Genomic DNA, 27321 nt, shown 5'->3' with positions numbered 1-27321 from the left:
TTAATTAAAAAGCTTTTTTAAAATAGCTGTGCAAAATTTCATCATAGGACTGGATCACAACTGATGTAATATATTGCCTAGGTTGACTTTTTTTCATCATAAGTAATCCATGATGGGCATTCTTCTATCTAAAATTTGCATTCACATTCCTTTAAGAAGAATTAATGGATTTAAAGGCTATACAGTTAAAAAACAACACACACACACACACACACACACATTTGTTAACATATGCTAAGTAAAGAATTATCAGTCTATAGGGACGATAGAGAGTACAAAAACAGTGGATCAATAGTTTATCTCATTCTGCCAGAATATAACTTTAAAAAAGAAAGTCAGTAACACACTTCATTATTTTCTCTTTTTTAACATTATAATTTTCCCCAACAATATAGTTTGTTGTGGCACTCCTAGGCTTAAAAATTGCTTTTAATAAGAGTTAACTGATACACTGTAGTATAATATTTTTCTTTAAATAGCCCATTCTAGATTAACTTAATTTAATTAAAATTGCTAAATAATGTAATTAAATTGTGTTCAGGTAGTGGTTATTATGGAAAGCTACCAGCAGTAACACAACAGAAGCAGTAAGCATTTGAATATGAGATGATAATAAACTCTTGTAGCACTCCAGGATTCTGATTTCAAAGGCTTAACATTATCTTTCATCTGCACAAACATAAGTATTTCTATCAGTACAAGCTCATAAGTTGTATCCTACTGTGGTAAATATAAATGACACTTATAATCATGTTTAATCCACACTCATACTGTAATTACCATGAAACACCACAAAATATTTTCAAGGGAGACAGAAAGAGCTTTATGTATGTAATTGAAAATGTTTGCCCTCTATAAGGGAGTGGGTTTAACAGCACAGTGGAGGGGTAAGCTTTATAACACAACACTAAATTTTATCTTTCACTAGCCAACATTAAATCAGATGTCATATTCAGATTTATAAGCTAAAACTAAAGGCTTATCTTCCATAATCTAATATATTATACTACTGATTGAACTCTGAATAGATTTTGAAGCATTAAAGAACTTTAATTTCATAGAAAGCAAAACGGGGTAGCCCATATTAAATTACTTCAGAGTTCTTTGTTGTTTTGTTGTTGTTTTTATCATGTACTGGAAAACAATCCGGTCATTTGGTTACATATAGTTAAAAGATAGTTATCTGAGAATTAGCTTGTATTTGAAACTAATAAAACTGAGACATGTCAGTGAATAAGTATCTTTACTTGTTAATATACTGAAAGAAATTCACTAGCTACCTTGTTAAACCAATTTAAAAAATTATCAACACATTTTTCTCATTAGGATGCACTGGAAATAAAATGATCTAATTGTTTCTTAACTAGAACATGGGTTCTTAGCCTAGATTAAGAAGCATCATAATTTTTTAAGCATTACCAGGAACAAATCCTCAGTTTGTGAACAAATGTAGAATTCATTTGTTTATCTCTGAATTAATCTATCAAAATGTTCTATGAATAAATTATATATAACCAATTATATAATTTAGCATTTAAAAAGGCAAAATAATAGCTAAAAATGAAAGTATTTATTTCTTTTCTTTCTTTCTCTCCCTTTCTTCCTTCCTTCCTTTCTTTCCTTTTCTTTCTTTCTTTCTTTCTTTCTTTCTTTCTTTCTTTCTTTCTTTCTTTTTCTTTCTTTCTTTTTCTTCCTTCCTTCCTTCCTTCCTTCCTTCCTTCCTTCCTTCTTTCTTTCTTTCTTTCTTTCTTTCTTTCTTTCTTTCTTTCTTTCTTTCTTTCTTTCTTTCTTTCTTTCTTTCTTTCTTTCTTTCTTTCTTGTCAAGTTAGATAACATACAGTGTAGTCTTGGCTTTAGGAATAGATTCTGGTGATTCAGACAACACCTAGTGCTCATCCCAACAAGTGATCAATGCCCATCACCCATTTTCTCCACCCCCTAACCTTCCACCCCCATCAACCCTCAATTTGTTCTCTGTATATAAGAGTCTTTTATGGTTTGCCTCCCTCTCTGTTTGTATCTTATTTTTCCTTCCCTTCCCCTATGCTCTTCTGTTAAGTTTCTCAAATTCCACATATGAGTGAAATCATACGATTATGTGCATTTCTCTGCCTGACTTATTTCACTTAGCATAATACCCTCCAGTTCCACCCATGTTGTTGAAAATGGCAAGATTTCATTCTTTTTTGTTGCCAAGTAGTATTCCATTGCCTGTGTGTGTGTGTGTGTGTGTGTGTGTGTGTGTGTGTGTGTGTGTGTGTACCTTCTTTATCCGCTCATCAATTAATGGTCATTTGGGCTTCTTCCATAATTTGGCTCTTGTTGATAGCACTGCTATAAACATTGGGGGTACATGTGCCCCTACAAATCAGCACTCTTGTATCCTGTGAATAAATTCTTAATAGTGCTATTACTGGGCCGTAGAGTAATTCTAATTTTTCAAGGAACCTCCATACTGTTTTTCAGAGTGGCTGCACAAGTTTGCATTCCTATCAACAGTGCAAGAGGGTTCTCCTTTCTCTGCATCCTCATCAATGTCTGTTGTTTCGGGAGTTGCTAATTTTAGCCAGTGTGAGGTGGTATCTCAATGAGGTGGTTTTCATTTGTGTTTCCCTGATGATGAGCAATGTTGAGCATCTTTTCATGTGTCTGTTTGCCATCTGATGTCTCCTTTGGAAAAATGTCTATTCGTGTCTTCTGTCCATTTCTTCACTGGATTATTTTTTTTGGGTGTTAAGTTTGGTAAGTTCTTTATAGATTTTTGATACTAGCCCTTTATCTGATATGTCATTTGCAAATATTTTTTCCCATTCCGTCAGTTGCCTTTAGTTTTATTGTTTCCTTTGCTGTGCAGAAACTTTTTATCTTGATGAGGTCCCAATAGTTCACTTTTGCTTTTATTTCCCTTGCCTCTGGAGACACAAGTTACAAGTTAACACGGCCGAGGTCAAAGAGGTTGGTGCCCGTTTTATCCTGTAGGATTTTGATGTTTTTCTGTCTCACATTTAGGTCTTTCATTCATTTTGAATTTATTTTTAAGTATAGTGTAAGAAAGTGGTCCAGGTTCATTTTTCTGCATGTCACTGTCCAGTTCTCCCAGACCCATTTGCTAAAGAGACAGTCTTTATTCCATTGTATACTCTTTGCTCTTTTGTCAAAGATTATTTGGCCATATATTTATGGGCCAATTTCTGGGTTCTCTATTCTATTCCACTGGTCTATGTGCCTGTTTTTGTGGCAATACCATACTGTCTTGATGATCACAGCTTTGTAATACAGGCTAAAGTCCGGGATTGTCATGCCTCTGAATTTGATTTTCTTTTTCAACATTACTTTGGCTGTTCGGGGTCTTTTGTGGTTTCATACCAATTTTTAGGATTGTTTGTTCTAGCTTTGTGCAGAATGCTGCTGCTATTTTATTGGGATTGCACTGAATGTGTAGATTGCTTTGGGTGCTATCGACATTTTAACAATATCTGTTCTTCCAATCCATGAGCATGGAATGTTTTTCCATTTCTTTGTGTCTTCTTCAATTTCTTTCAAAAGCTTTCTGTAGTTTTCAGCATACAAAAATGTTACCTCTTTGATTAGGTTATTCCTAGGCATTTTATGCTTCCTGGTGCACTTGTAAACGGGACTGATTCCTTGATATCTCTTTCTGTTGCTGCATTATTGGTGTATAGAAATGCAACCAATTTCTGTACATTGATTTTATATCCTGTGACTTTGCTTAATTCATGGATCAGTTCTAGGAGTTTTTTGGTGGAGTCTTTTGGGTTTTCCATGTATAGTATCATCATCTGTGAAAGTGAAAGTTTGACTTTTTCTTTGCCACTCTGGATGCCTTTTATTTCATTTTGTTGTCTGACTGCTGAGGATAGGACCTCCAACACTATGTTAAACAGCTGTGGTGAGAGTGGACACCCCTGTTGTGTTCCTGATCTCAGGGGAAAAGCTCTCAGTTTTTCCCCATTAAGGATATTAGCTGTAGGCCTTTCATATATGGTTTTTATGATGTTAAAGTATGTTCCTTCTATCCCAACTTTCTTGAGGGTTTTTATTAAGAAAGGATGCTGTATTTTGTCAAATGCTTTTTCTACATCTATTGACAGAATCATATGGTTCTTATTCTTCTATTAAGGTGATGTATCACACTGATTGATTTGTGAATTTTGAACCAGTCCCTGTAGCCCAGGAATGAATCCCACTTGATCATAGTGAATAATTTTTTTTTAATATACCATTGAGAATTTTTGCATCCACGTCCATCAGGGATATTGGCCTGTAATTCTCCTTTTTAGTGGGGTCTTTGGCTTGGAAATCAAGATAATTGTGACTTCATAGAATGAGTCTGGAAGCTTTACTTCCACTTTTATTTTCTGGAACAGCTTGAGAAGAACAGATATTAACTCTTCTTTAAATGTTTGGTAGAATTCCCCTGAGAAGCCATCTGGCCCAGGACTCTTACTTGTTGGGAGATTTTTGATAACTGATTCAACTTATTTGCTGGTTATAGGTCTGTACAAATTTTCTATTTCTTCCCTTTTGACTTTTGGTAGTGTGTGGGTGTCTAGGAATTTATCCATTTCTTCCAGATTGTCATGTTTGTTGGCATATAATTTTTCATGGTATTCTCTAATAATTGTTTGTATTTCTTTGGTTTTGGTTGTGATCTCTCCTCTTTTATTCGTGATTTTATATATTTGGGTCCCTGTCTTTCTTTTTGAGAAGTCTGGTTAGGAGTTTATCAATTTTGTTTACTCTTTCAAAAAAACCAGCTCTTAGATTCACTGATCTGCTCCACTGTTGTTGTGGGTTTTTTTATTCTATATTGTTTATTTCTGCTCTAATCTTTATTATTTATCTTCTTCTGCTGATTTGAGCTTTCTTTGCTGCTGCCTCCCTAGTTCCTTTAGTTGTAAAGTTACATTATGTAAAAATAAGATTATTTCAGATGACTCTCTTCTAGGCCCAGGTGAGCAAATATATTCAGGAAGGTCTATGTAGTAAATATTATAGGCTTTGTGGGCAACACAATGTCTTTTACAATAAATCAACTTTGTTGTTTTAGCAGAAAGCAGCCATAAATGTTATACAAACAATGTATTCCAATAAAACTATTTGCAAAATTAGACACAGGGCAGGATCTGGCACATAGGCCATCATTTGCCAAACTCAGATCCATGCCAGCAAATGAACTAAATCCAGACAGTACACAATTTCCAATGGCCTTGACATTTTCTCAATGGTATGTTCTTTTCCATGTGTATTACATTTTATTCTTATGATATAACATCTCAGATATTATAAATTTTACAAAATTTCCCAAATAGTAATCTTTAAAAGTGCCGCTGAAAAGTCTCACCTACAAGACCGAGTTTGAGTAAATAATAATAAATATAAGTTTTTTGGTCATATGTTCAAGACTTCTGGTTTGCAATAAGGTATCAGTCTTTAACAGAAAATTAAATACAAAATAACATGAAAAAATATTAGTAATGGTTGGCAGACATATGTAAGGTATTTATTTATTCTGCATTATTACTGAGAGAAATGTCTTTTCTCCTTGTTTCCTGTTTCCATGCAGAGAATGCTTTTAAAGTAATCTCTACTCCCATTTGTGGGGCTTGAACTCACAACCCCAAGATCAAGAGTCATCCATTTAAAGAATTTTTAATTAGAGACTTGAGGTTTGTCCCTCTCTTTTCATCACTTCTCTTCAGAAGATGGGAGTAAATGAATAATCTGTTTGGTGGCTTTGGGAGAAATTGCACACATACAGTTTAGCACCTTCTGGATCTGATTTCCTTCCCAGAACACAGAAGCACATTTTCTGTTTGCTCTCTGCTCTGCAATAAGCTTTCTTTTTGAGAAGTCTGGCTAGGAGTTTATCAATTTTGTTTACTCTTTTAGGTTTTGGTACTCTTTCAGGTTTTCCCTGTCATGGGGAGGCATGGGACTGAGACAGGTGGGAAGTCAGTGCTACTGAGGATAAAGGTCTAGGAAGCCTACCATGTCCATACATCTGAGCCAGGTCATCTAATGATCCATCTCTGACCAGTGATTACAGCACTTGGATATCCCCTGTATTGTATCAGTCAGGAATACCTTTGGCTACAAGTGAAAAAAAGAAAGAAGAGAATGTGTTAGGACTATATTATGTTCTGCCAAAATTCATATGCTGAAGTCCTAACATCTAGTACTTCAGAATGTGACTGTCTTAGGAGATAGGGCTTTAAAAAGGTCATTAGGTAAAGTGAGATCATGCAGGTGGGCCCTAACCCAATATGATTGGCTTCCATGTAAGAAGAGGAAATTTGGACACACACAAACACAGTGTGGAAAAACAGTGTGAAGACATAGTGAAGATGGCCATCATAAGCCAAGGAAGAGGCCTCAGAAGAAACCATCCTGTTAACACCTCACCATCAGAATTCTAGCCTTCAGAGTTGTGAGAAAGTATGTTGTTTAAACTGTCCAAAGTATGTGGTACTTTGTTATGGCAGCCCTAGAAAACTAATAGGGTGGTCCAAGTAAGACAGATATTTCTTCTCTTAGGAAAAAAAATCCTTAGTCTAGAGCTGATAGACATCATGAAGTCTTCAGGAATGCAGATTCTTTCCATGTTTCAAATCCAGCCATGGCATCTGCATTCCAGCCAAGAGAAAGAAAAAGAAATGGGAGAGGAACCTGGGCTTCCTTCTCATGAGGACGTTTCTGCTTACAAACCGTAGGCAGAACTTAGACACACTGTCACTCCTAGTTGTTGAGAGGGACAATGTGGTCAATATTTAGGAAATCATGTGCCCAGCTAAAAACTCAAGGTTCTCTTATTTAAGGAGAAGAGAATAGATACTGACACACAAGAAATTATCTCTTATCTGAGTCTGAACCAAGGAAAAGACGAACAAAGTGTTATATAATTACATCCTAACTAGCGAGCAACCTTTAAATGTAGGTTTATTCAGAGTAATGTATGGAATGGGGAAAGAAGAGGCATTTGGGATTGCTTTCAAAGACAGACAGGAGTGGAAAAAAGACATTTGCATATAAGAATCCTTAAAACCCACAAGAGCTAGCTTCTGAAGTGGTTTTAAGCATGGCTAATTTGATTGTTTTGATCATTTTTCTGGTTATTACCATTTTTTAGCTTCAACTCAATTATGTAGTTATCCACATTGATCATTAAGACAGCTAACATTTATTGTTCTTGTCTGCTATAGTGGAATAAGCAAAACAGAACAAAATATTCACATGGCCTGTCAATATAACAATAGCATTTTCAAAATTGGCTAGTGGCTCTAACCCTAGTCTAAATCCATGGAAACCAAAATGTAATGCTGCAGGAATAAGAAAAAATTATTTAGGAAGTCACTATAGGTAATGCCATATGAAATAAAGCATGTAATACTTTGACAAATATTTTGACAGTTATAAAGAACTATGTAAATTAAAAGATACATTATTATAAAGCAAGTAACTCATATTTATTTTTTTTAATGTTTATTTTTGAGAGACAGAGTGAGAGCAAGAGCAGGGGCGGGGGCAGAGAGAGGGAGACAGAGGATCCAAAGGGGGCTCTGTGCTGACAGCAGACAGCCCCATGTGGGGCTCGAACTCACAAACTGCGACATCATGACCTGAGCCAGTTGGAGCTTAACTGACTGAGCCACCCAGGTGTCCCCACTCCTAATTTAAAACAAGTCACAGACAGGCTTTCCTAGATAAATGATGCATCATGAATGTTAAAATGCTCTAGTATAATTTGCAATCAAATGTAAGATTTCTTTGTGGAACACAGTCTGTTGATAATAGTATACAGATTTTTCAGACATTTAAAGATTAAAGCCTTATTTTTTTTGTTTTAATTACAAAGTTAAAATAAAAGATGGAAGTAGAGAACTTGATGTTAGCTTCTCTCTCTTTGATAACTATAGGGGGGTTCTTCATTAATTTTTTTGTGTCCCCAAAGAGAGATGTGTCGCTACTTTAATTTGTGATAAAAATAAACTACACTAGCCTTTACCCTTCTTCAGGACCCTTCAGAGTATACCCTTCTTTAGGACCCTATCATATAAATATTAAGCATTTTCAATGCTATCTTCTAATGTCTAGAACCTTCTTTCTTTATGAAGGACATTGCCTATTTTCCCTACAAATGAGTCTTGCAATCTCACCCTCTCGGTGGAATCTTAAATTTCTCATGGGCAGGGGCCAGGGAATTCCCCTTACCCCAGTCTACAATTTGCACTATAAACTAGGGTATTTGACCTGTGCAACTTACTAATCAATGTCTAGCATGCTTTTGATAAAGATGAAGATAGTCAAGGAGAAACTAAGCTCTACCTTGTAATGGCCACACTTGCATTAGACAAGTGAAACTGTCATAACACCAACTCTGCTTCCTGGACACTGGTGCTCCTGTGCCCTTCCCTCTGACATCACTTACTGCCACTTAATTGCTTTTTTAATTGTTTTTTTTAATTTTATAATTTAGCTTTTTAAATATTTTTAATTTTTTTAACATTTAGTTTTGAGAGACAGAGGGAGCGAGCGAAAGAGAGAGCGAGCACATGCATGAGCAGGAGAAGGAGAGGGAAAGACCCAGAAAGGGGGAGACAGAAGATCCAAGGCAGGATCTGCACAGTGAGCATAGAGCAGATGCACAGGAACCATGAGATCATGACCTGAGCTGAAATCAAGACTCTGATGCTTAACCAACTGAGCCACCCAGATGCCTCTTACTATCACTTATTTTAATAGTCACCACAGTCTAAGTGCATGAACTCAGCATATCCTGAGGACCAGTAAGTGTTAATTGATTAGAATTTTGCCTTTCAGTCTCCCTGATTATATGTTTTTTTAACATTTGCACAGCAGGTGATGGCAGGCTATTAAAGCAGACAAGAGTAACATGAGGGACTGGCTGCACAGTGATCTCCATTCTTCAATTTGTTGTGTATTCATAGAAATAAATAATATTTGTATGATTATTATTCAAGTTTTACATAATTTACATAGTGTGTAGAAGAATTTTCATTCTCTTTCCATTTAGGAGAGAAAAGACAGGAAAACTTATGAAAAGGTCAATTTAAAAGTAACTTTTTACAGGTTCCTCTAAAATGTTAACTATCTAATTCTCTTTTGTTTTATAGACATTCTAATCAAATCCTAAGTAAAATATCATTTCATGAAAGTAATGATAATTTTTTCACAATAAATATAATTATGAAAATCTTTTGAAAAAAAAAAAAAAGACTTTTCCCAAGTAATTTTTCCCTGCTCTAAGCTAAGGGCTTATAAGCAGAAAGAAACTGCTTGACTTTTACAAGTGTTTTCAGAAAGCAATGCATATGAGAGCACTGGGTGTTGTATGGAAACCAATTTGACAATAAATTTCATATATTAAAAAAAAAAGCAATGCATATGAGAGAAGATGAATACCTATAAGTAGTCATAAAACTTTAATTCTCTTCATACATACTATTAAATGCATACATACAATAAAACTGCCAGTTATAAGAAGAAATATTTACAAAAATACACTTGTTACAGTATGGAATTTAAAACATGCCTATTTTCCCAAAATCAGACAAAAAAAAAGTGAAAAGAACAAGAGTATATGGTTTTATGGTGGTTAAAATTAAATTCAGGGGAAAAAATGAGCTTTGTATCTTATTAGGAGTACATTTCAAGCAGATGATAAATATTTATATAAAAATCACTCATATTAAGTCACTAAGAATACCTAAAAATACTCTCCAAATCAAAAATTTTATAGATACAATATTTTTAGTAATATAATAAAAATAGAACCTTATAATACATTTAAAAGACTTTTTCTTGAAGACATTTTTGGTTGAAAAGAAAGCAAAGCTTAAAAATACAATTTTTTAAAATAAAAGTATGATATTCAAACAAATAAAAGGAATATAAGGAAAGTGATCAGACTATATTTACAGGCAAATTTTTTTTTAAGTTTTTGTTTTAAACATAAAAGAATGAATATAGTTTCAAAAAGCTAGCAACAAATCTTAAAAAATAAAAAAGATTAAAGATTGAAAGCAAAATAAACGAGCTTTAAAAAGAGAAATAATACTTTATTTTTATTTATTTTATTTTTTTAAGTGTTTATTTATTTTTGAGAGAGAGACACAGCATGAGTGGGGGAGGGTTAAGAGAGAGAGAGAGACACAGAATCTGAAGCAAGCTCCAGGCTAAGAGCTGTCAGAACAAAGCCCAACGTGGGGCTTGAACCCACGAACCATGAGATCATGAGCTGAGCCAAAGTCAGACGCTTAACCAACTGAACCACCCAGGTGCCCCAATACTTTATTATTTTTAGAATAAAAACAACACAAGTAAAATTGATAAATCAGAAAGTTTTTTTTTAATATCAGAATTAAATATGCACCATTTGGAAAATACAACAAATATATCAAATACTTCCAATTACTTTATAAATAGAAGCAATAAAAATACCAGTGGTGTTTATTTCATTGAGAGACTGGTAAGTTTCTAAAGTTTATTTGGAAAACTAGTTAGAATATCTAAAATCCTTGGGGAGAATAAAAGAATAATTAGTGAAGCTCCTGTAGAATACCAGTTCTCCTTTACTGCTTCTGGCATTTTTGTCTCCTGTGTAAGTGTCCACCATTAACTAGGGACTGACTAATTATAGTGAGTCTTTCAGGTACTATTGCATAATGTGTGTGTTGAGTACTTGGAGGAGTGTGTTTTAGGAAGAGCATGTCTGGGACAAAGTGAGGCAGGGAGAATAGTCAAAATAGGGATAGAGAGAGAGGCAGGGGCATTACAAAACAAAGGGAGGTTTTGGTATATTTTACTATCCTGGTAAAGGAATGCATTAGGGGGAGGAGGGTATTTAAACAGGTACTTGCTTTGTTTTATTTAAAGAACAGAAAGTATCTTTTGCTCTAATGTTTAGATTATGAGAGGGCAAGATTGGAAGGGTGTATAGAGAAAAGAAAAAATAAATTTAAGAAAATTCATAGGTAGTTTAGACCAAACAAAAAACAAAAAACAAAAAAAAAGGAAACAGATGCTTCCTTGATATGATGTGATGAAAATGGAGCCTTATCACTGTGCTCTTCCTCCCTTAAACCCATAACTTCAGTTTAACTATGAAAAAATGTCAGGAAAAATTATAGTAGAGGAGCATCCTACCTCAAAATTGTCAAGGTCATCTAAAAGGAAAGCTTGAAAAACTGTAACTACCAAGAGAATCCTAAGGAGACATGACAACTGAATATAATGTGGTATCCTGAATGAGATCCTGGAACAGAAAAAGGACATCAGATAAAAAAAAAAAAAAAAAGAAATCTGAATAAACTATGGACTTCAGTTAATAATAATGTATCAATAAATGTTCATTAATTACCATAAGTTTACCATATTAATATAATATGATTTTATAATTTTATCTTAGAGCATGGGGGGAGGGGAGGGGAGGGGAGGGGAGGGGAGGGGAGGGGAGGGGGGAGAGAGAGGGAGAGAGAGAGAGAGAGAGAGAGAGAGAGAGAGAGAGAGAGAGAATCCCAAGCAGGCTCCATGCTCAGTGAAGAGTCTGACATGGGACTTGATCCCACAACCCTGGGATCAGGGCCCAAGCTGAAATCAAGAGGAGGACACTTAACTGACTGAGCCACCATATAGTAAGATTGCATACCCGATGTAATAAAATTTTAATAACAAGGGAAATACCTGTACTATCTGCTCAGTTTTTCTATAAATCTATAACTGTTCTAAAAATAAAGTCTATTAATAAAAAAATGCATAGTTTATCGAACCATATTTATTAAAATTAGGGATTGCTTTTAAAACAATCTAACATATGAGACCCCTAAATAGTCAGTTGGTAGAATTAGTTAGTGCTGGCCTAGGTCAGAGAGACCTTTACTTAATTTCCTAATTGGCCAGTAGTTTGATCTAAAAAACCTTCTGCTTTAAAAACCTGGGCATAGAGTATTTAATTCTAGTACCCCACTGGGTGGTTTATGAAGTATGTTAATTAATTGTCTTACCACTGAACTCTGTAAGAAGCTGAGTTGAATCTGTTGCAAACTGCCTCAGAAAGGCCATGGAGCTCAGAACTCAGAGCATGACTAAACGCCAGGATCAGGCAAAATTATACACATCTCTGGAAAATATATGTACACGTTCATGTAATTATGATCTAAACCAGGGAAGGAAGAAAGCAGAATTCACTTTCTTAAATTTAGTGTGGGTTTCCCACAGCCTTTCAAAAATGAGCCCCCATAAAGTGTTCCAGGCCCTAGTGCATTTGTTTCAGACCCAGTGACCTTCTCTAACGTACCCCTAGACACCAAGGTAAGGAAAACTGGCACCAAAGTTGGGAGTTATCCCACTCTAGCACAATAGAGGTCATTTAAGAATCATGGCAGGCCTGGGGCGCCTGGGTGGCGCAGTCGGTTGAGCGTCCGACTTCAGCCAGGTCACGATCTCGCGGTCCGTGAGTTCGAGCCCCGCGTCAGGCTCTGGGCTGATGGCTCGGAGCCTGGAGCCTGTTTCTGATTCTGTGTCTCCCTCTCTCTCTGCCCCTCCCCCGTTCATGCTCTGTCTCTCTCTGTCCCAAAAATAAATAAAAACGTTGAAAAAAAAAATTAAAAAAAAAAAAAAGAATCATGACAGGCCAGAATCTGAGATAAGACTGGCAGCAGGTGCACAGGTTGTGAGGCCATGAGAGCAGAGAACAAGCAAAAGAAAGTAAGAGAAAAGGAAGTTCCGAAGATATGGTCCAAATGGCCAGAAATATGCTCACTTTTTTCATGATGGTCCCACGAGTCACAGAAATTATCTTACTAGGCTCAGATACTAAGTGGGTTAAATCCTCTATGGCACTATCAGACAAGTCATGCTATAGCATTATTTCTTTTTATAGGCTGTATTTTACAAAGAAATTTTTGGTTCACAGCAAAATTGACCAGAAAGTACAGATTCCTCACATACTCCCTGCCCCCTGTCCCATGCACACACTCCCTCCTCTACTATCAGTCCCCCACCAGAGGGGTACCTTCCTTACAACTGATGAACCTACACTGACTCATGTTGTGTGTCACTCTTGTGACTCTTGTCAAGAGTTCATTCTCGGTGTTGTACATTCTGAATTTTGACAAACGTATGATGTCATGTACTCACCACTACGCCATCATATAAAGTAGTTTCACTGCCTGAAAAATCCTCTGTGCTTCACTAATTCCTCCATTCCATCCTTCCCTGATAACCCCTGCAACCAGTGATCCTTTCATAGGTCTCTACAGTTTTGCCTATACCAGATATCCTTTTGTTGGAATCATACATGTAGACTTCTCAGATTGGCCTCTTTCACTTAGTAGTATGCATTTGAATTTCTTCCATGTCTTTTCATGGTTTGGATGTATCACAGTTTACCTGTGAAGGGCATCCTGGTTGCTTCCAAGCTTTGGCAATTCTGAATAAAGTTGCTATAAATATACGTGTGCAGCTTTTTGTGCGGACAATGTTTTCACGTTCCTTGGGTAAATACCAAGGCACACATTCCTGGGTCATATGCTAAGAGTATGTTTAGTTTTATAAGAAACTGCCAGACTGTTTTCCAAAATGGCTGTACCATCTTGCATCCCCACAGTCATGAATGAGAGTTTTACATCCTCCACAGTATTTGATATTGTCAGTGTTGGTACTGCCAGGATTTGGGCCATTTTGATAGATGCATAGTGGTATTATGTTGTTTTAATTCACAACTTACGATGTTGAAAATCTTTTCATATAATTATTTGCCATCTTTATATCTTTTTTGGTGGGATATCTTTCGCTCATTTTTAAACCAGGTCATTTATTTTCTTATTGTAGAGTTTCAAGAGTTCTTTGTATATTTTATATATAAGAGTTTTGTAAGGTATGTCATTTGCAAATACTTTATCCCCATCTGTGGATTTTCTTACCATTCTCTTGACTGTGTTATATTTTTTATGGTATGTATTCTACAAGAACACAAGGTTAGGTGAAGAAATATACGAAGACACCTGCAATTAACTTGAAGAGTGTTAGGAAAGGGGGGCGCCAAAGGTGAGATGGTTGTGGAAATTAGGCATGTTTGATTTTGGGGAGGTGGTATGCAAATAAAAATTAAGTGATGGGAAAAAATTATGTCTTCAGAATTGGACTTTACTTCATAATTATGGATGATTTTGTCCATTAAAATGCTTGTAACATTTTCCTCTGTCTGGCAATAAAAAGCTTATATCTAAAAGTCAATTTACTATTTATTTATTTATTTAGTGTTTATTTTTGCTAGTCTGTGGATTGACTGAAAATTAATTGATTATAAATCAGCAGTGATGAACAAAAGGTACATGCATTATCCATTCAAGATAAGCTCTGTGAGAAAAATAAAATACTTTCTGCAGCAATTTATATTTTTCCCATCAGTGTGGAATTTACGTATGGATGTCTGTTAACAATTTGGTCGGAATAAATACTCTTCTCCTGTAATATGGATCTGTGAGAAATTCATTTGTTTCTGAATTGAGTTTGTTTTTTAATTTTTTTTTTCCTATAGGAAGATATGCTGTTGCAAGGTCATAAACATTTCTAAAGCAAAAGGCTGTAGGGAGCCAAACCATAAAAGACTCTTAAAAAACTGAGAACAATCTGAGGGTTGATGGGTGGTGGGAGGGAGAGGGTGGGTAATGGGCATTGAGGAGGGTATTTGTTGGAATGAGCACTGGGTGCTGTATGGAAACCAATTTGATAATAAATTTCATATTTAAAAAAATTATATTGACGCATGATCTATGAGATGATATTAATTTCTTCTTAAAATCATGAGCAGTCGGGGCGCCTGGGTGGCGCAGTCGGTTAAGCGTCCGACTTCAGCCAGGTCACGATCTCACGGTCCGTGAGTTCGAGCCCCGTGTCGGGCTCTGGGCTGATGGCTCAGAGCCTGGAGCCTGTTTCCGATTCTGTGTCTCCCTCTCTCTCTGACCCTCCCCCATTCATGCTCTGTCTCTCTCTGTCCCAAAAATAAATAAAAAACGTTGAAAAAAAAAATTAAAAAAAAAAAAATCATGAGCAGAAATCCAGGGTATTATCAATGACTTACAAATGCTATCATGAATTTGTTTTCATTTGAAAAGCAAATGTCAAAACATGTTTCATTTGCTTGAAATCTGTTGTGAAAATACTGAAGAAAGAGGTTAGCATTGGCCAGAGTTGGTGAGACAGGAGAAAAAGTCCTTCAAGAAAGGTAAGGGTAACAACAAAATATGAAAGTGATACAAGTAAATAATTCACACAAAGGAAGTAAAATATGAAATATCTAAAATATTTTACCAAGGAATAGAAGTTAACCAAAAGATCAATATTCTATCTGTACAACTGGGAAGGATATAAAAATGGCAACATCTTGAATTAGAAAGTTTATGTGTATGTATCTTTCTATTTTACTTTATTTTACCTACTTTTGTATCATGAATGGAAATTACTTATAATTAGAAATAGGTTGATTTTTTTCAATTTTAAAGATACATTTTAAATGACTTCCATGTTTCCTATTAGTACACCCAATTATGTAGCTCAGTCTAATGAACTGTAAATAAAAGGAACATAAATTCTATTATAGCAATACATGTGTTTTCAAAAGAGCTTACTAAATTGTTTTAAAAACTGAAAATATACAAAGATATTTAACAAGTCCCTGCAGCTAGAAAACTGATTTTAGCACTGTGTCATAAGTACTCCTCCATTTTAATGGCATTTAATAGGAAGTGTATGACATTATATCTAGCAATATGCAGAAAACCATATGTGTCACTAAGAAAAAGAGCACACGCCTGATTTGAATCCAGCTTCTGCTCTTCACTGAGTGTGATCTTGGTAAGTGAGTCTTCGTAAGGGTGTATCTTTGCCTTCAAAACGAGCATAATGACTAATAATTCAGAGGCTTCTTTAAAAAGTTTATTAGGAGGATTAAATTAAAATGAGATGATCACATGTGTCAGATCTGGCAAAGAGATGGTATTCAAAAGGCAGGACCACTTTGTGGCTCCCAGACCAGTTAGGAAATGGTAAATGGTATAGTTAGAAATGGTGTCAGGTCTGCTTCGTGAGTTCAAGTCCCAAATCGGGCTCTGTGCAGACAGCTCAGAGCCTGGAGCCTGTTTTGGATTCTGTGTCTTCCTCTCTCTCTCTCTCTCTGCCCCTCCCCTGCTCACACTCTTTCTGTCTCTCAAAAATATTTTAAAAAGATAGAAAGAAAAAAAAGAAATGGTGTGAAGTCAAGATCTGATTTCTTTCACCACCATAAACACCCTGGTCCAGCTAGAAACATGGACTTAAGGCTGTTCATGGTTAAGTACCAAGACATTCATTTGTTCACTCTCTTGCAAGAATTGGTTGCATTAAAAACTCTGAGGATTGATCAGGGATGAACTCTCCTGGTTGGCCAAAGATGTGCTAGGCTTGGTATTGTTGAACCTTGATGCTGCTTCCTTGGCCCTTTTTCCTGTTGGTTTTACATTTTGCTTTCACCTCCAATAACTCTTAAGTCATTGGCCTTTTATAACTCTGCTTTCCTTTCCATTACTCTATGCTTTGCAGATTCTTGAAGAATGGTGGTGTTGTGCTACAGTTTTCTGAAGGTAGACTGCCAGTCCTGTGTTATGTGACTCCTGTGTGCTTCCCTCAGTGTGGTCCCAGGAATGATCTCCCACCTTATGTTCTGAGTATGATCCATGATCTCAACTTCTGAGCTCACCTGCACTGCCTGTGGTCCTACTGACAAAAGATGAGCTGAAAGAGACAGAAGGGTCAGGAGTTTGGAAGCATTTTTGCCATAGCTTCAAATTTTAATTGAACTTTTGGAATATGTTGAGTGAAATGAGTTACTGAATCTTCTCGCAAGAAATAAACATTAAGGATAACTATGCCTCTGTATTTTAGGGTAAATTTCCAGGACTACACAGATTCTTAAGGAGTCTCAACTGAACAATGTAAGAACATCTTATAAACACAAGCTCATAAAAATTAAAAAGGATTCAACCAAAAGATACCAAATTGGCTAAAATTTAGAAAATAAAACCTGTTAAGTTTGAATAATGTCAAATTTTAAAAGACATATAATTTGAAAAGGCTTATCATGTTCAAGTCTTGAACTATATCAAAGCACTTTTTTCCAACAGAAGTGATAGCAAATGTCTTTGTTTCCAAGGAGAGCAAACTCAGGTTAAATCAGTTAAATCAGTTTAAAATACCAAGTAAGAAATACAAATAAGAAGAAAAAAACACAGCCTGATGGAAATGTTCTTTAACAGTATATGATACTATGCATTGTCACAGGTTCTAATTCTCCCACAGATGTTTGGAAATGGAGACCCTCATTCATTTGGAGAGCTTAAGTATAATCTTGCCTAAAGATGAAACTAAAAATCTTCTCAATGAGTCAGACTTTAGATGTTTATGAGCTTATGTTAGGTTGATTTAAGTCATCAGCTCAAAAGAAAGTTTGTAGATCTGGAAATTTATATTCATTTTATATTTTTTGTGTTCAATCCGAGGGCAATATGTAGTAGCTTCTAAGAAAAAGAACCATCATAGATGGTGGTGTTTTATTTATTTTTTAAAAAAAAATTTTAATGTTTTTATTTATTTTGAGACAGAGAGATACAGAGTATGAGCAGGGGAGGGGCAGAGAGAGAGAGACACAGAATCTGAAGTAGGCTCCAGCCTCTGAGCTGTCAGCACAGAGCCCGACGCGGGGCTTGAACTCACGGATTGTGACATCATGACCTGAGGTCAAGTCGACACTTAACCGACTGAGCCACCCAGGTGCCCCGATGGTGGTGTTTTATAAACAATTAACAATGTGACCATGACTAGAACTGTCTCATAATGACTTAGAATTGTAAGAGAGCAAAGTAAGATAATGTAATTATTTACAATTAGATAAGAAATAGAAAAAACATACTTCAGGGATTTTTGTCAATGGTTCTTTTTTTTTCCAGAATATTACAGCTGTATTGAATGAAAAAAGATGTAAAGGTGATACCATGATAAATGAAAAAATAATAATTTATGATTTATCAGAACTATTTAACTCTCAGAAAAGCCAGGATTGATTTTTGGAGGAAAAAGTGATTGTTGTTTTCCTTTATTCTTCTAAATTATTTAATATACTTCTAAGTTGGGAAGAAATTCTCAGTAATCTTGAACACTTGAAAAGATACTTTAATATTTCCTATATAATAAAAAAAGAGGGGTTCCTGGGTGGTTCAGTCTGTTAATTGTCCGACTTTGTCTCAGGTCACGGTATCGCGGTTGTGAGTTCAAGCTCCGTGTCAGGTTCTGTGCTGACAGCTCAGAGCCTGGAGCCTGCTTCGGATTCTGTGTCTCCCACTCTCTCTGCCCCTTCCCTGCTTGTGCTTTCTATCTCACAAAAAATGAATACACATTAAAAATTTTTTAAAAAGAACAAAACAACAAGAACACAAGGTTGTTGTTTTATGTTTTTTTTTTTTTTTTTTCCATTTTAGACCAATTTTCTGTATGTGACAAAAAGTTTTCCTTTGGCTATTGTATATTGAATCACGCTGGCCTGCTGTACTTTACCAAAACATCTCTGGCAGTCAGGCTTCCCATAACATACAGTAAGATTGTTGAACAAATTCAATTCATCCATCTGTTACACACAACTATTGTTAATTTGAAATTCTGTGAACAATTCATGACTTGGGTGTTGAATTAGTGGTGTTTGATTTTATATCATTAGAATTTCAAATGTGATTCTCTAATGTATTTGCATAACTACATTTGATAGATATTTCGGCTGAATAAAGCAAGGTCGCAAAGAGTAATTAACTCTCCCTTTTAATGCCACATGTCAACGACACGTCAATAGATATTCTTTATTGAGCAAACTCCTTTGTTTCCTTTTCCTTCCTGTGGAGTTTTTTCTTTCACTAGATACATAACAAATGCATTTTCTTTCAGGGCATTTATTGAGAAAAATCACTCACCAATAAAGTTAAATTCAGCTGGGTCAAATAAATCATAACAAAATCTTATTCTAAGAAGAGCTACAGAAATAAAAGAAACCTTGTCAAAGATCAAAGAATTACTGAAGTAAATAAATGTCAAGTATGTGTACCTCTTAGAGGGCTTAAAGACCTACTGAGCAAAGGTGTAAAATATGTATTTGAAGAGCACACTAATTGTGACCAGGGTTGCTTAACTGCACAAGATGATCATACTTAATATAATAATCTGGAAAATAAATTTTGGAAGATCAGTTAAACTCCTAATTATGTTCTTGAACTGACAAATATTTTTTCCTCAAATCAACAAAATATGTGTTCTTTGTTCCTTTGTAAGTATGCTAGTATGAAAACCGTTTTAAAAATGAATCATTTAAAAAACATTCTACAGATATATATCACCAACTTCCTTTCCTTAAGTTCCCTCTCCATGCTTTTTTTGCTTTCTCATGTTTAGAGCAAGTTAAAACTACATTTTGCTTTCAAAATTAAAAGTTCTATATGGAAAATATTTAGTAATTCTTTTAAGATTTCTAATCGAAATTATTTTTTATCTGTTCAAGCTGACCATTCAGTTTTTATTACAAACTAGTTATGTACTTAGAATAAGAGAGAAGAACTCCATCTTTAGGTTGTCTCACCTCAGCAAATCTAATTAGATCGATGTGCTAAAAGCCAGAAGATGAATTTATTTATTCTATTTAATCTATTTAACCTACTGTTAAACTACTCAAAGATGATGGTGTATTTCTCATTTTTCTAGGCTAACATAACCTTATTTTTATATAGGCACTTATGTTGCAATATTAAGTTTTTACAATTATAAAGGTGATATGTTGAAATTATACACACTTTATCAAAAAAGTAAAATTTAAATCACCAGCATTCTATAATATAGACATAAATACTGTCAACATATTGGAAGCTTTTACCCAGTCTTTTCACAATAGGTAAGTTTGATAGATAAGAAGTGAATACATATTTTATTCTAGGAAATTGGAGTCATGCTGCTTATAGAGTTTTACATTGCTTAACATTAAATTGTACTTTGTCTTGTCAATAAGTATTCTTACAGGGACACCTGGGTGGCTCAGTCGGTTAAGCGACCAACTTGGTTCAAGTCATGATCTTGCAGTTTGTGAGTTCGAGCCCCACATCAGGCTCTGTGGTGACAGCTTAGAACCTGGAGCCTACTTTGGATCCTGCATCTGCCTCTCTCTATGCCCTACTCTTACTCACATTATCTCTCTCTCTCTTCAAAAATAAACATTAAAAATTTTCAAGAAATACAATTCTTAGAATATATGACTTAAAAACAATATATTTTAGTGTTAAAATATGTTTCAATTAAACTTTCATTAATTCACTCCACAAATATTTGCTGTGCATCTATGCTGTGCATCTATACTATGTGGAAGGAATTGTGCTCAGTACACAGAATATAGAAAGATTTACACAATATTCTCAGATCTACAATCTAGGAAATGATGTGTTATACTCAAGAGGCTAAAACATAAGATAGGAAGCACTTAAATCTTATAAAATAACACCATGCTTCATTCATAATTTCAAAGGAGGAAGAAATTAACATGGTCTTTTAGAGAGTAATAGGAGAAGGTGTCAATATATCTGAGCAAAATATTCAAGGCTGGCTGGATTTTGCACATGTAAAATTGAGAACACGCATTGCAAGTGAAGAGACAGCATAAGCTAAGGAAAAGAAGCAGGATACACCTATAAAACATGGACAAAATGTCTCAGAAAATATAGTATAATACATTCAGATCCATGTGCATAAAAGTCTTATAAAACAAAGAGCAATGACAGAGAAGAACACGGTAACAAAGTTAAAGTGGGGCTATGAGTTATTGTCCCTCTTAATTATTTAGAGGTTTTATTTTTAATTTCATTTAATAAAGCATGCATAGTGTCAAGAAGTTCTCTTGCGACTTTAATTTTTTTTAACGTTTACTTATTTTTGAGACAGAGAGAGACAGAGCATGAACGGGGGAGGGTCAGAGAGAGAGGGAGACACAGAATCTGAAACAGGCTCCAGGCTCTGAGCTGTCAGCACAGAGTCTGACGCAGGGCTTGAACTCACGAACCACGAGATCATTACCAGAGCTGAAGTCGGATGCTTAACCAACTGAGCCACCCAGATGCCCCTCTTGCGACTTCATAAACATAAATTAATTTGATGAGTTGGACAATATGGGGTAGGTGTAACTACTTCAGATGAAGAAACTGAAGGATAGAGAGGATTAGAAACCTGACCAAGGGGACACAACTAGCAGGTACCAGAGCTACATGTCAAACTTGGACAGTTTCACTCTGAAGTCCAAGCTCTCAAGCGCTGTGCTATGCTGCCTGTCTTCCCCCACTTCCATTTATTATTAATTCATAATGTAATAAACTTGAAGAAAAAGAAATTAAACAGGAATGTGATACGTATTTATACAAAGTTTATTTCCAGAGGGGCACCTGGGTGGCTCAGTCAGTTAAGCGTCCGACTTCAGCCAGGTCACGATCTCACGGTCCGGGAGTTCGAGCCCCGCGTCAGGCTCTGGGCTGATGGCTCAGAGCCTGGAGCCTGTTTCCGATTCTGTGTCTCCCTCTCTCTCTGCCCCTCCCCCGTTCATGCTCTGTCTATGTCCCAAAAATAAATAAACGTTGAAAAAAAAATTTTAAAAAACAAAGTTTATTTCCAGAGATACCTCGTTGTCTCCACCAGCCAATTTATTTTTGGTGTAACCCTATACATATATAAAGTAACATGACCATAACTTGTAGTCATGAGCCAAACGCTGCAGAATCCTAAGTCCCAAAGAGTTTTCTAAGGTCCAAAAGAAACAAATTAATTCTCCTATTCTTGTTTTCCAGTGGATTTCAATTTGGTCTCCCCAAGCAGGACTGCAATCACTAATAAACTCTGTAAGACGTTGTCATGGGCAATGACCATGGTTGGCCAAAGACTGGCAGCTTTGAAATTTGTTTTTCTATTTATCTGACAATATTTTCTGGCAGAATTACCCCATTCAAGAGAGGAAAGGAGAAGAGTATTAGGAAAAACAATATAAAGTTTTGTTCATACATGAAGTCATTCAGACCAGAGGTGCATATATGCAGCATTTGTTGGGGACTCAGGGGTCCACAAATTTACGTCACTTATGGGATGACACATTCCCCAAACCTAACAGAGAACTCAATAACCCAATGTAGCATGTAATTCCAAGCAGAAATTATCTTTAGTTAACCTCTCTATCTTTAATAACTATTAAGAGATACTTATTTGGCAATGGAAATAATTCTTCTAAATAATCTTCTAAATCATCTTCTAAACAATTCTTATAAACAATTCTTCTAAATCTCACATTACTACATTATTTTTTGTATTTACCACACATATAAGATGCTTTTTAAAAAAAAAGGAGATCAAGTGGGACATATCCAGAATTTTGTTCAAAATAAATACTTACCTATGAAAATCTGTACTTGTTACCAGTTCAAAGAAGCTTAGAGACTGAATTAAAAAAAATACCAAAAACAAACCAAAAAAATCTAACAATTTTCATGAGAATAGAGGATAAACACTTGGGTGGAACGTAAGAAGATGGACAAGACTGGATATAAGTGTGACAGATATTTACTAAACTGAATCAGAGTAACTACTTATTTTGAGGGGTATAGTTTAATTATTAGTTAATAACACATTACTTTCTTGATAATTAACATGTGAAAAGAAAATCTGAGATTAATAAATGTATCCTACCCAGTAAAGAACAGAAAATAAATGTCCAACATAAAAAAAAGTAATGATTAAAATTTAGAAATACTTTCCCAAAGCTTCCCCTATACCAAGAAGTATTTAGGTCCAAAGTGATGAGGTTTTTGAGATCCTTTCAAGTTCACTACGCAAATAATAACAGTCATATGAAATATTTAAATTCCTTAACTGAGGTATTATATACATAAAGTAGATAAATTTTAAAATACCCCTTGTTTCATTTAACAAATTAGCCTAACTATGTAATTATAACCTAGATCAAGATGTAGAACATCCAGTTAACATCCCCTATAGAGAAAAACATTATTATGACTTCAAATAACTATAGGTTTTGTGTCTTTTTGCAATACATATAAATGAAATCATACATGATGTATGTTTTAGTGCCTAACTTCCTTCATTTAACATTTTGTGAGATTCACTCACATTTTTGCAAACAGTTGTAGTTTTGTTTTGCTTTGTTTTATTCTCTATCCATCAATTGTTCATGGATATATTGGTTACTTCCAGTTAGGGACTATGATGAATAAAGCTGCTAAGAGCATTTTTGTACTTGTCTTTTAGCTGACATGTACTCTTCTCTGTTGGGCACATACATAGAAATGAAATTTCAGGGGTGCCTGGGAGGCTCAGTCAGTTAAAGCGTCTGACTCTTGATTTCAGCTCAGGTCATGATCTCATGGTTCGTGAGTTCGAGCCCTACATTAGGCTCCACTCTGAGTGCAGAGCAGGCTTGGGATGCTCTCTCTCTCTCAAAGGAAATTGATAAACTTAAAAAACAAAAACAAAACTCTCAATATTAAAAAAGAAGAAAGGAAATTTCTGAGAAAGAGTGTATATATATATGCTCAGTTTTAGTAATTCTATCTAGTCATTTTCCAAAATGGTTTCATCAATATATACTTCCCTCACACTGCATGAGAATTCCAGTTGCCCTACATCTTCACAAATACTTAGAATTGTCAGATATATATATATATATATATATATATATATATATATATATATATATATAATTTTATATATTCTGGTATATGTAGTAGTATCAGAATCTCACTTGGGATCTACTTTGCATTTCTCTGATACTAAGACATTTAAATTTTAAGGAGACTTAAAAGAGGAAAAGTGTGCTACTTCCAAACTAAAACTTGGGCAGGTATCAGGATAAACTTCTACGTGATACGTGAAACTTCACTGATACGTGAAAATGTCTTCCAAGGGAGAGGACTAACTTTATTATCCAGAAAGTTCTAGCAAAATGAGAATGGACAACAGAGAAGCAATTCTCTAGAAGCATTCCAGTTATTCTATTTAATACAATTCTAATAGAAACATTCTATTCTCTTGCAAATGATAATAGAATGTATATTGCAGAGATCAGTTAAATATTACTAAAAACCATTGATGAAAAAGCCAGTTTGGAGTCATCAATCCTAATTTTAAGTTATCCAGATGTTGTTCTGCCAACCATTGCTAGGTTTAGATACACATCCTAGATTGGGAAAGATAAATTATCAGATATGATTCCATTCCTTTTTTTACCTAAGAGAAACTTAAACGTTGGTCTTTTTCTTCTTTTTTATAATGAGACTTCACACTTTGACATGTAAAATGAGACCACACAACTTGATGTGATTAGCATCTCCTTCTTACACTGTATCAGTTCCAACTGCCAGCTGGATTTCATGTTTCACATGACTCCAGATGAGACAGACCTAACAGGATTCATAATTCAGGCCTTGTAGCTAAGAGAAATTTCAATTTTAAATAAATTGCCAGGACTAACCTTGCAAGGAACTGGCCAAAGTAGTTATAGTTATTGAAACTAGAGTTTAGTGTCAGAATCTACATATCATATTCAGCCAATGCTTTCATGTGAGAAAATTTTTTTAAAAACAGGGAACAGGTTGTTCTATACTAATGAAGCCATGCAAATTTTAAGTTGTAGAAGTACCTACTTATATTTTCAAAGTGAAATCCAGAATATTTTTATTACAGTTTCATGATTCTTATACTTCATTTTAAATGATCCTAACAAGCTCAAGAAATAGCTTTTCCGCTACTAAAATGAAACAGGTTTGTTTAGTATGCAGAGTAATTTTTTTTCAATATATGACGTTTATTGTCAAATTGGTTTCCATACAACACCCAGTGCTCATCCCAAAAGGTGCCCTCCTCAATACCCATCACCCACCCTCCCCTCCCTCCCACCCCCCATCAACCCTCAGTTTGTTCTCAGTTTTTAAGAGTCTCTTATGCTTTGGCTCTCTTCCAATCTAACCTCTTTTTTTTTTCCTTCCTCTCCCCCATGGGTTTCTGTTAAGTTTCTCAGGATCCACATAAGAGTGAAACCATATGGTATCTGCCTTTCTCTGTATGGTTTATTTCACTTAGCATAACACTCTCCAGTTCCATCCATGTTGCTACAAAGGGCCATATTTCGTTCTTTCTCATTGCCACGTAGTACTCCATTGTGTATATAAACCACAATTTCTTTTTTTTTTTTTTTTTTTTTTTATATATTTTTTTTTATTTATATATGAAATTTATTGTCAAATTGGTTTCCATACAACACCCAGTGCTCATCCCAAAAGGTGCCCTCCTCAGTACCCATCACCCACCCTCTCCTCCCTCCCACCCCCCATCAACCCTTAGTTTGTTCTCAGTTCTCAACAGTCTCTTATGCTTTGGCTTTGGCTCTCTCCCACTCTAACCTCTTTTTTTTTTTTTTTTTTTTTTGTTCCCCTCCCCCATGGGTTTCTCTTAAGTTTCTCAGGATCCACATAAGAGTGAAACCATATGGTATCTGTCTTTCTCTGTATGGCTTATTTCACTTAGCATCACACTCTCCAGTTCCATCCACGTTGCTACAAAAGGCCATATTTCATTTTTTCTCATTGCCACGTAGTACTCCAAAACCACAATTTCTTTATCCATTCATCAGTTGATAGACATTTAGGTTCCTTCCATAATTTGGCTACTGTTGAGAGTGGTATGCAGAGTAATTTTAAAGCAGACTATATACAAAGATGAAACTAACAATGAACAAATTGTCCTCAAAAAAGAAAGCTGGAAGAACTTCTATAAATTCTTGTTAAATTAAAAATTATGCCCTGGAGTTAATATGTATCCATTTTATAAAAATTCTAAGATAAAATATTAGATCAAGCCAATTTTTCAGATTAGCATTTGGTTTGAATACAGATCAGATGCACTCATGCAACCAAAGATTCAAGGGCAAAGAACTTTTGTGCTAATACCGAGGTTGAAAACTTTTTCTGCCAGTTGAAGTATGAGGAAGAAAAGTTGTACATTTCTTTTCTCCTAAGTTCTCTTCTTTTTATGATTGTGCATTTCTGAATTAAGCATTTGATGTTTGAATGGCATATGTACAGTTTACTCAAGCCCTTGAAAGATCTCTAATGCAATTCTTTTATGTAATTCTCTACAGTACAGAAAATTGAGGCAAATTGCCTTTATCCATTTCATGCACTCATTCTTTTTTCATTAATTTACTCTTCCCCTCCACGAATATTTACTTTTATCTATATGCCAATCATTCTGCAGGGTCCAAAGTATAAAAAAGAACACACCAACACAGGCCTTTGCCTCAACCTAATATCTCAATAGCTACGGCAGAAAAAAAATAGAAGATAAAGCAGTATGACAAGTGCTAGAGGAGAGGCAATGTGAAAATGAATAGGGAAGAAAAGCTAGTGGTAGAGGCAGACAAATCTTAGCATTTATATGAACTTGCCATTTTTATAAATCTAGGGTGGTTGGTATTATGACTCATGTTTTACAGAGAGTAACATAGGACAGAAAGAATTTAATTGGCCTGGGATAATCTAAATTGCATTATCATAACTTCAGGAAGGTGAGGTGCCATATTCTTTTTGACTGAAAACTGGACAGAAATGACATTTTAATTGTATTTTTAGCAGCCTTTGGGGGGAAAACATTAAAATCCTAAGTTATATATTAATATAATTTTTATAATTTTATTTTTTAAATGTTTACTTATTTTGGAAGAGAAAAAGAGAAAGTGCAAATGAGTGGGGGAAGGGACAGAGAGAGAGAGAGGGAGAGAGAGAATCCCAAGCAGGCTCCACACTGTCATCTTGGAGCCTGACACGGGGCTTGATCTCACGAACTGTGAAACCAAGACCTGAGCCAAAATCAAGACTGAGCCACCCAGGTGCCCCTAAGTTATATATTAATATTATCAAGAGTGGTTATAAAAAAGTACAATGAAAAGTAACAAAATCAAGAAAAACTGCATACAAGGAGAGTGATCAAATCTACTGGAAGCACTTTAATTTCTGATATCCTTTGTTTTTTTTTTAATTTTCAATGTAATATAATTTAAAAGACATAATTACCTAATAGAAATTTTGAAATTTCACTGTTATAATATATTCTATACTGAAAGAATTGTCCTCAAGGTAGCAGTGGGACAAAATAAAAAAATAAGAGAGATTGTGC

At 35.1% G+C, this 27321-nt stretch overlaps 1 protein-coding gene across 9 annotated transcripts in view; it reads right to left on the bottom strand.

Annotated features, from left to right (window-relative positions):
* Positions 1–27321, bottom strand: part of MARCHF1 (membrane associated ring-CH-type finger 1) — an 892783-nt gene that overhangs the window by 395267 nt on the left and 470195 nt on the right. For 4 of the 9 annotated variants that reach the window (XM_086703934.1, XM_086703943.1, XM_086703935.1 and 1 more), the window contains one exon: positions 6013–6114. The exons of the other annotated variants lie outside the window; for them this stretch is intronic. In XM_086703934.1, coding sequence (XP_086560060.1) covers positions 6013–6025 — 13 coding nt within the window. In that variant the 5' untranslated portion in view covers positions 6026–6114. The remainder of the gene's footprint in view (positions 1–6012; positions 6115–27321) is intronic. 9 annotated transcript variants of the gene reach the window in all.

The sequence above is a fragment of the Puma concolor genome, chromosome B1 (assembly GCF_028749965.1).
Source record: "Puma concolor isolate L17-30 chromosome B1, mPumCon1.1.hap2, whole genome shotgun sequence".
NCBI lineage: Eukaryota > Metazoa > Chordata > Mammalia > Carnivora > Felidae > Puma > Puma concolor.
The sequence above is the reverse complement of the archived record's forward strand: the minus strand, read 5'-3'. Positions and strand labels throughout refer to the sequence as shown.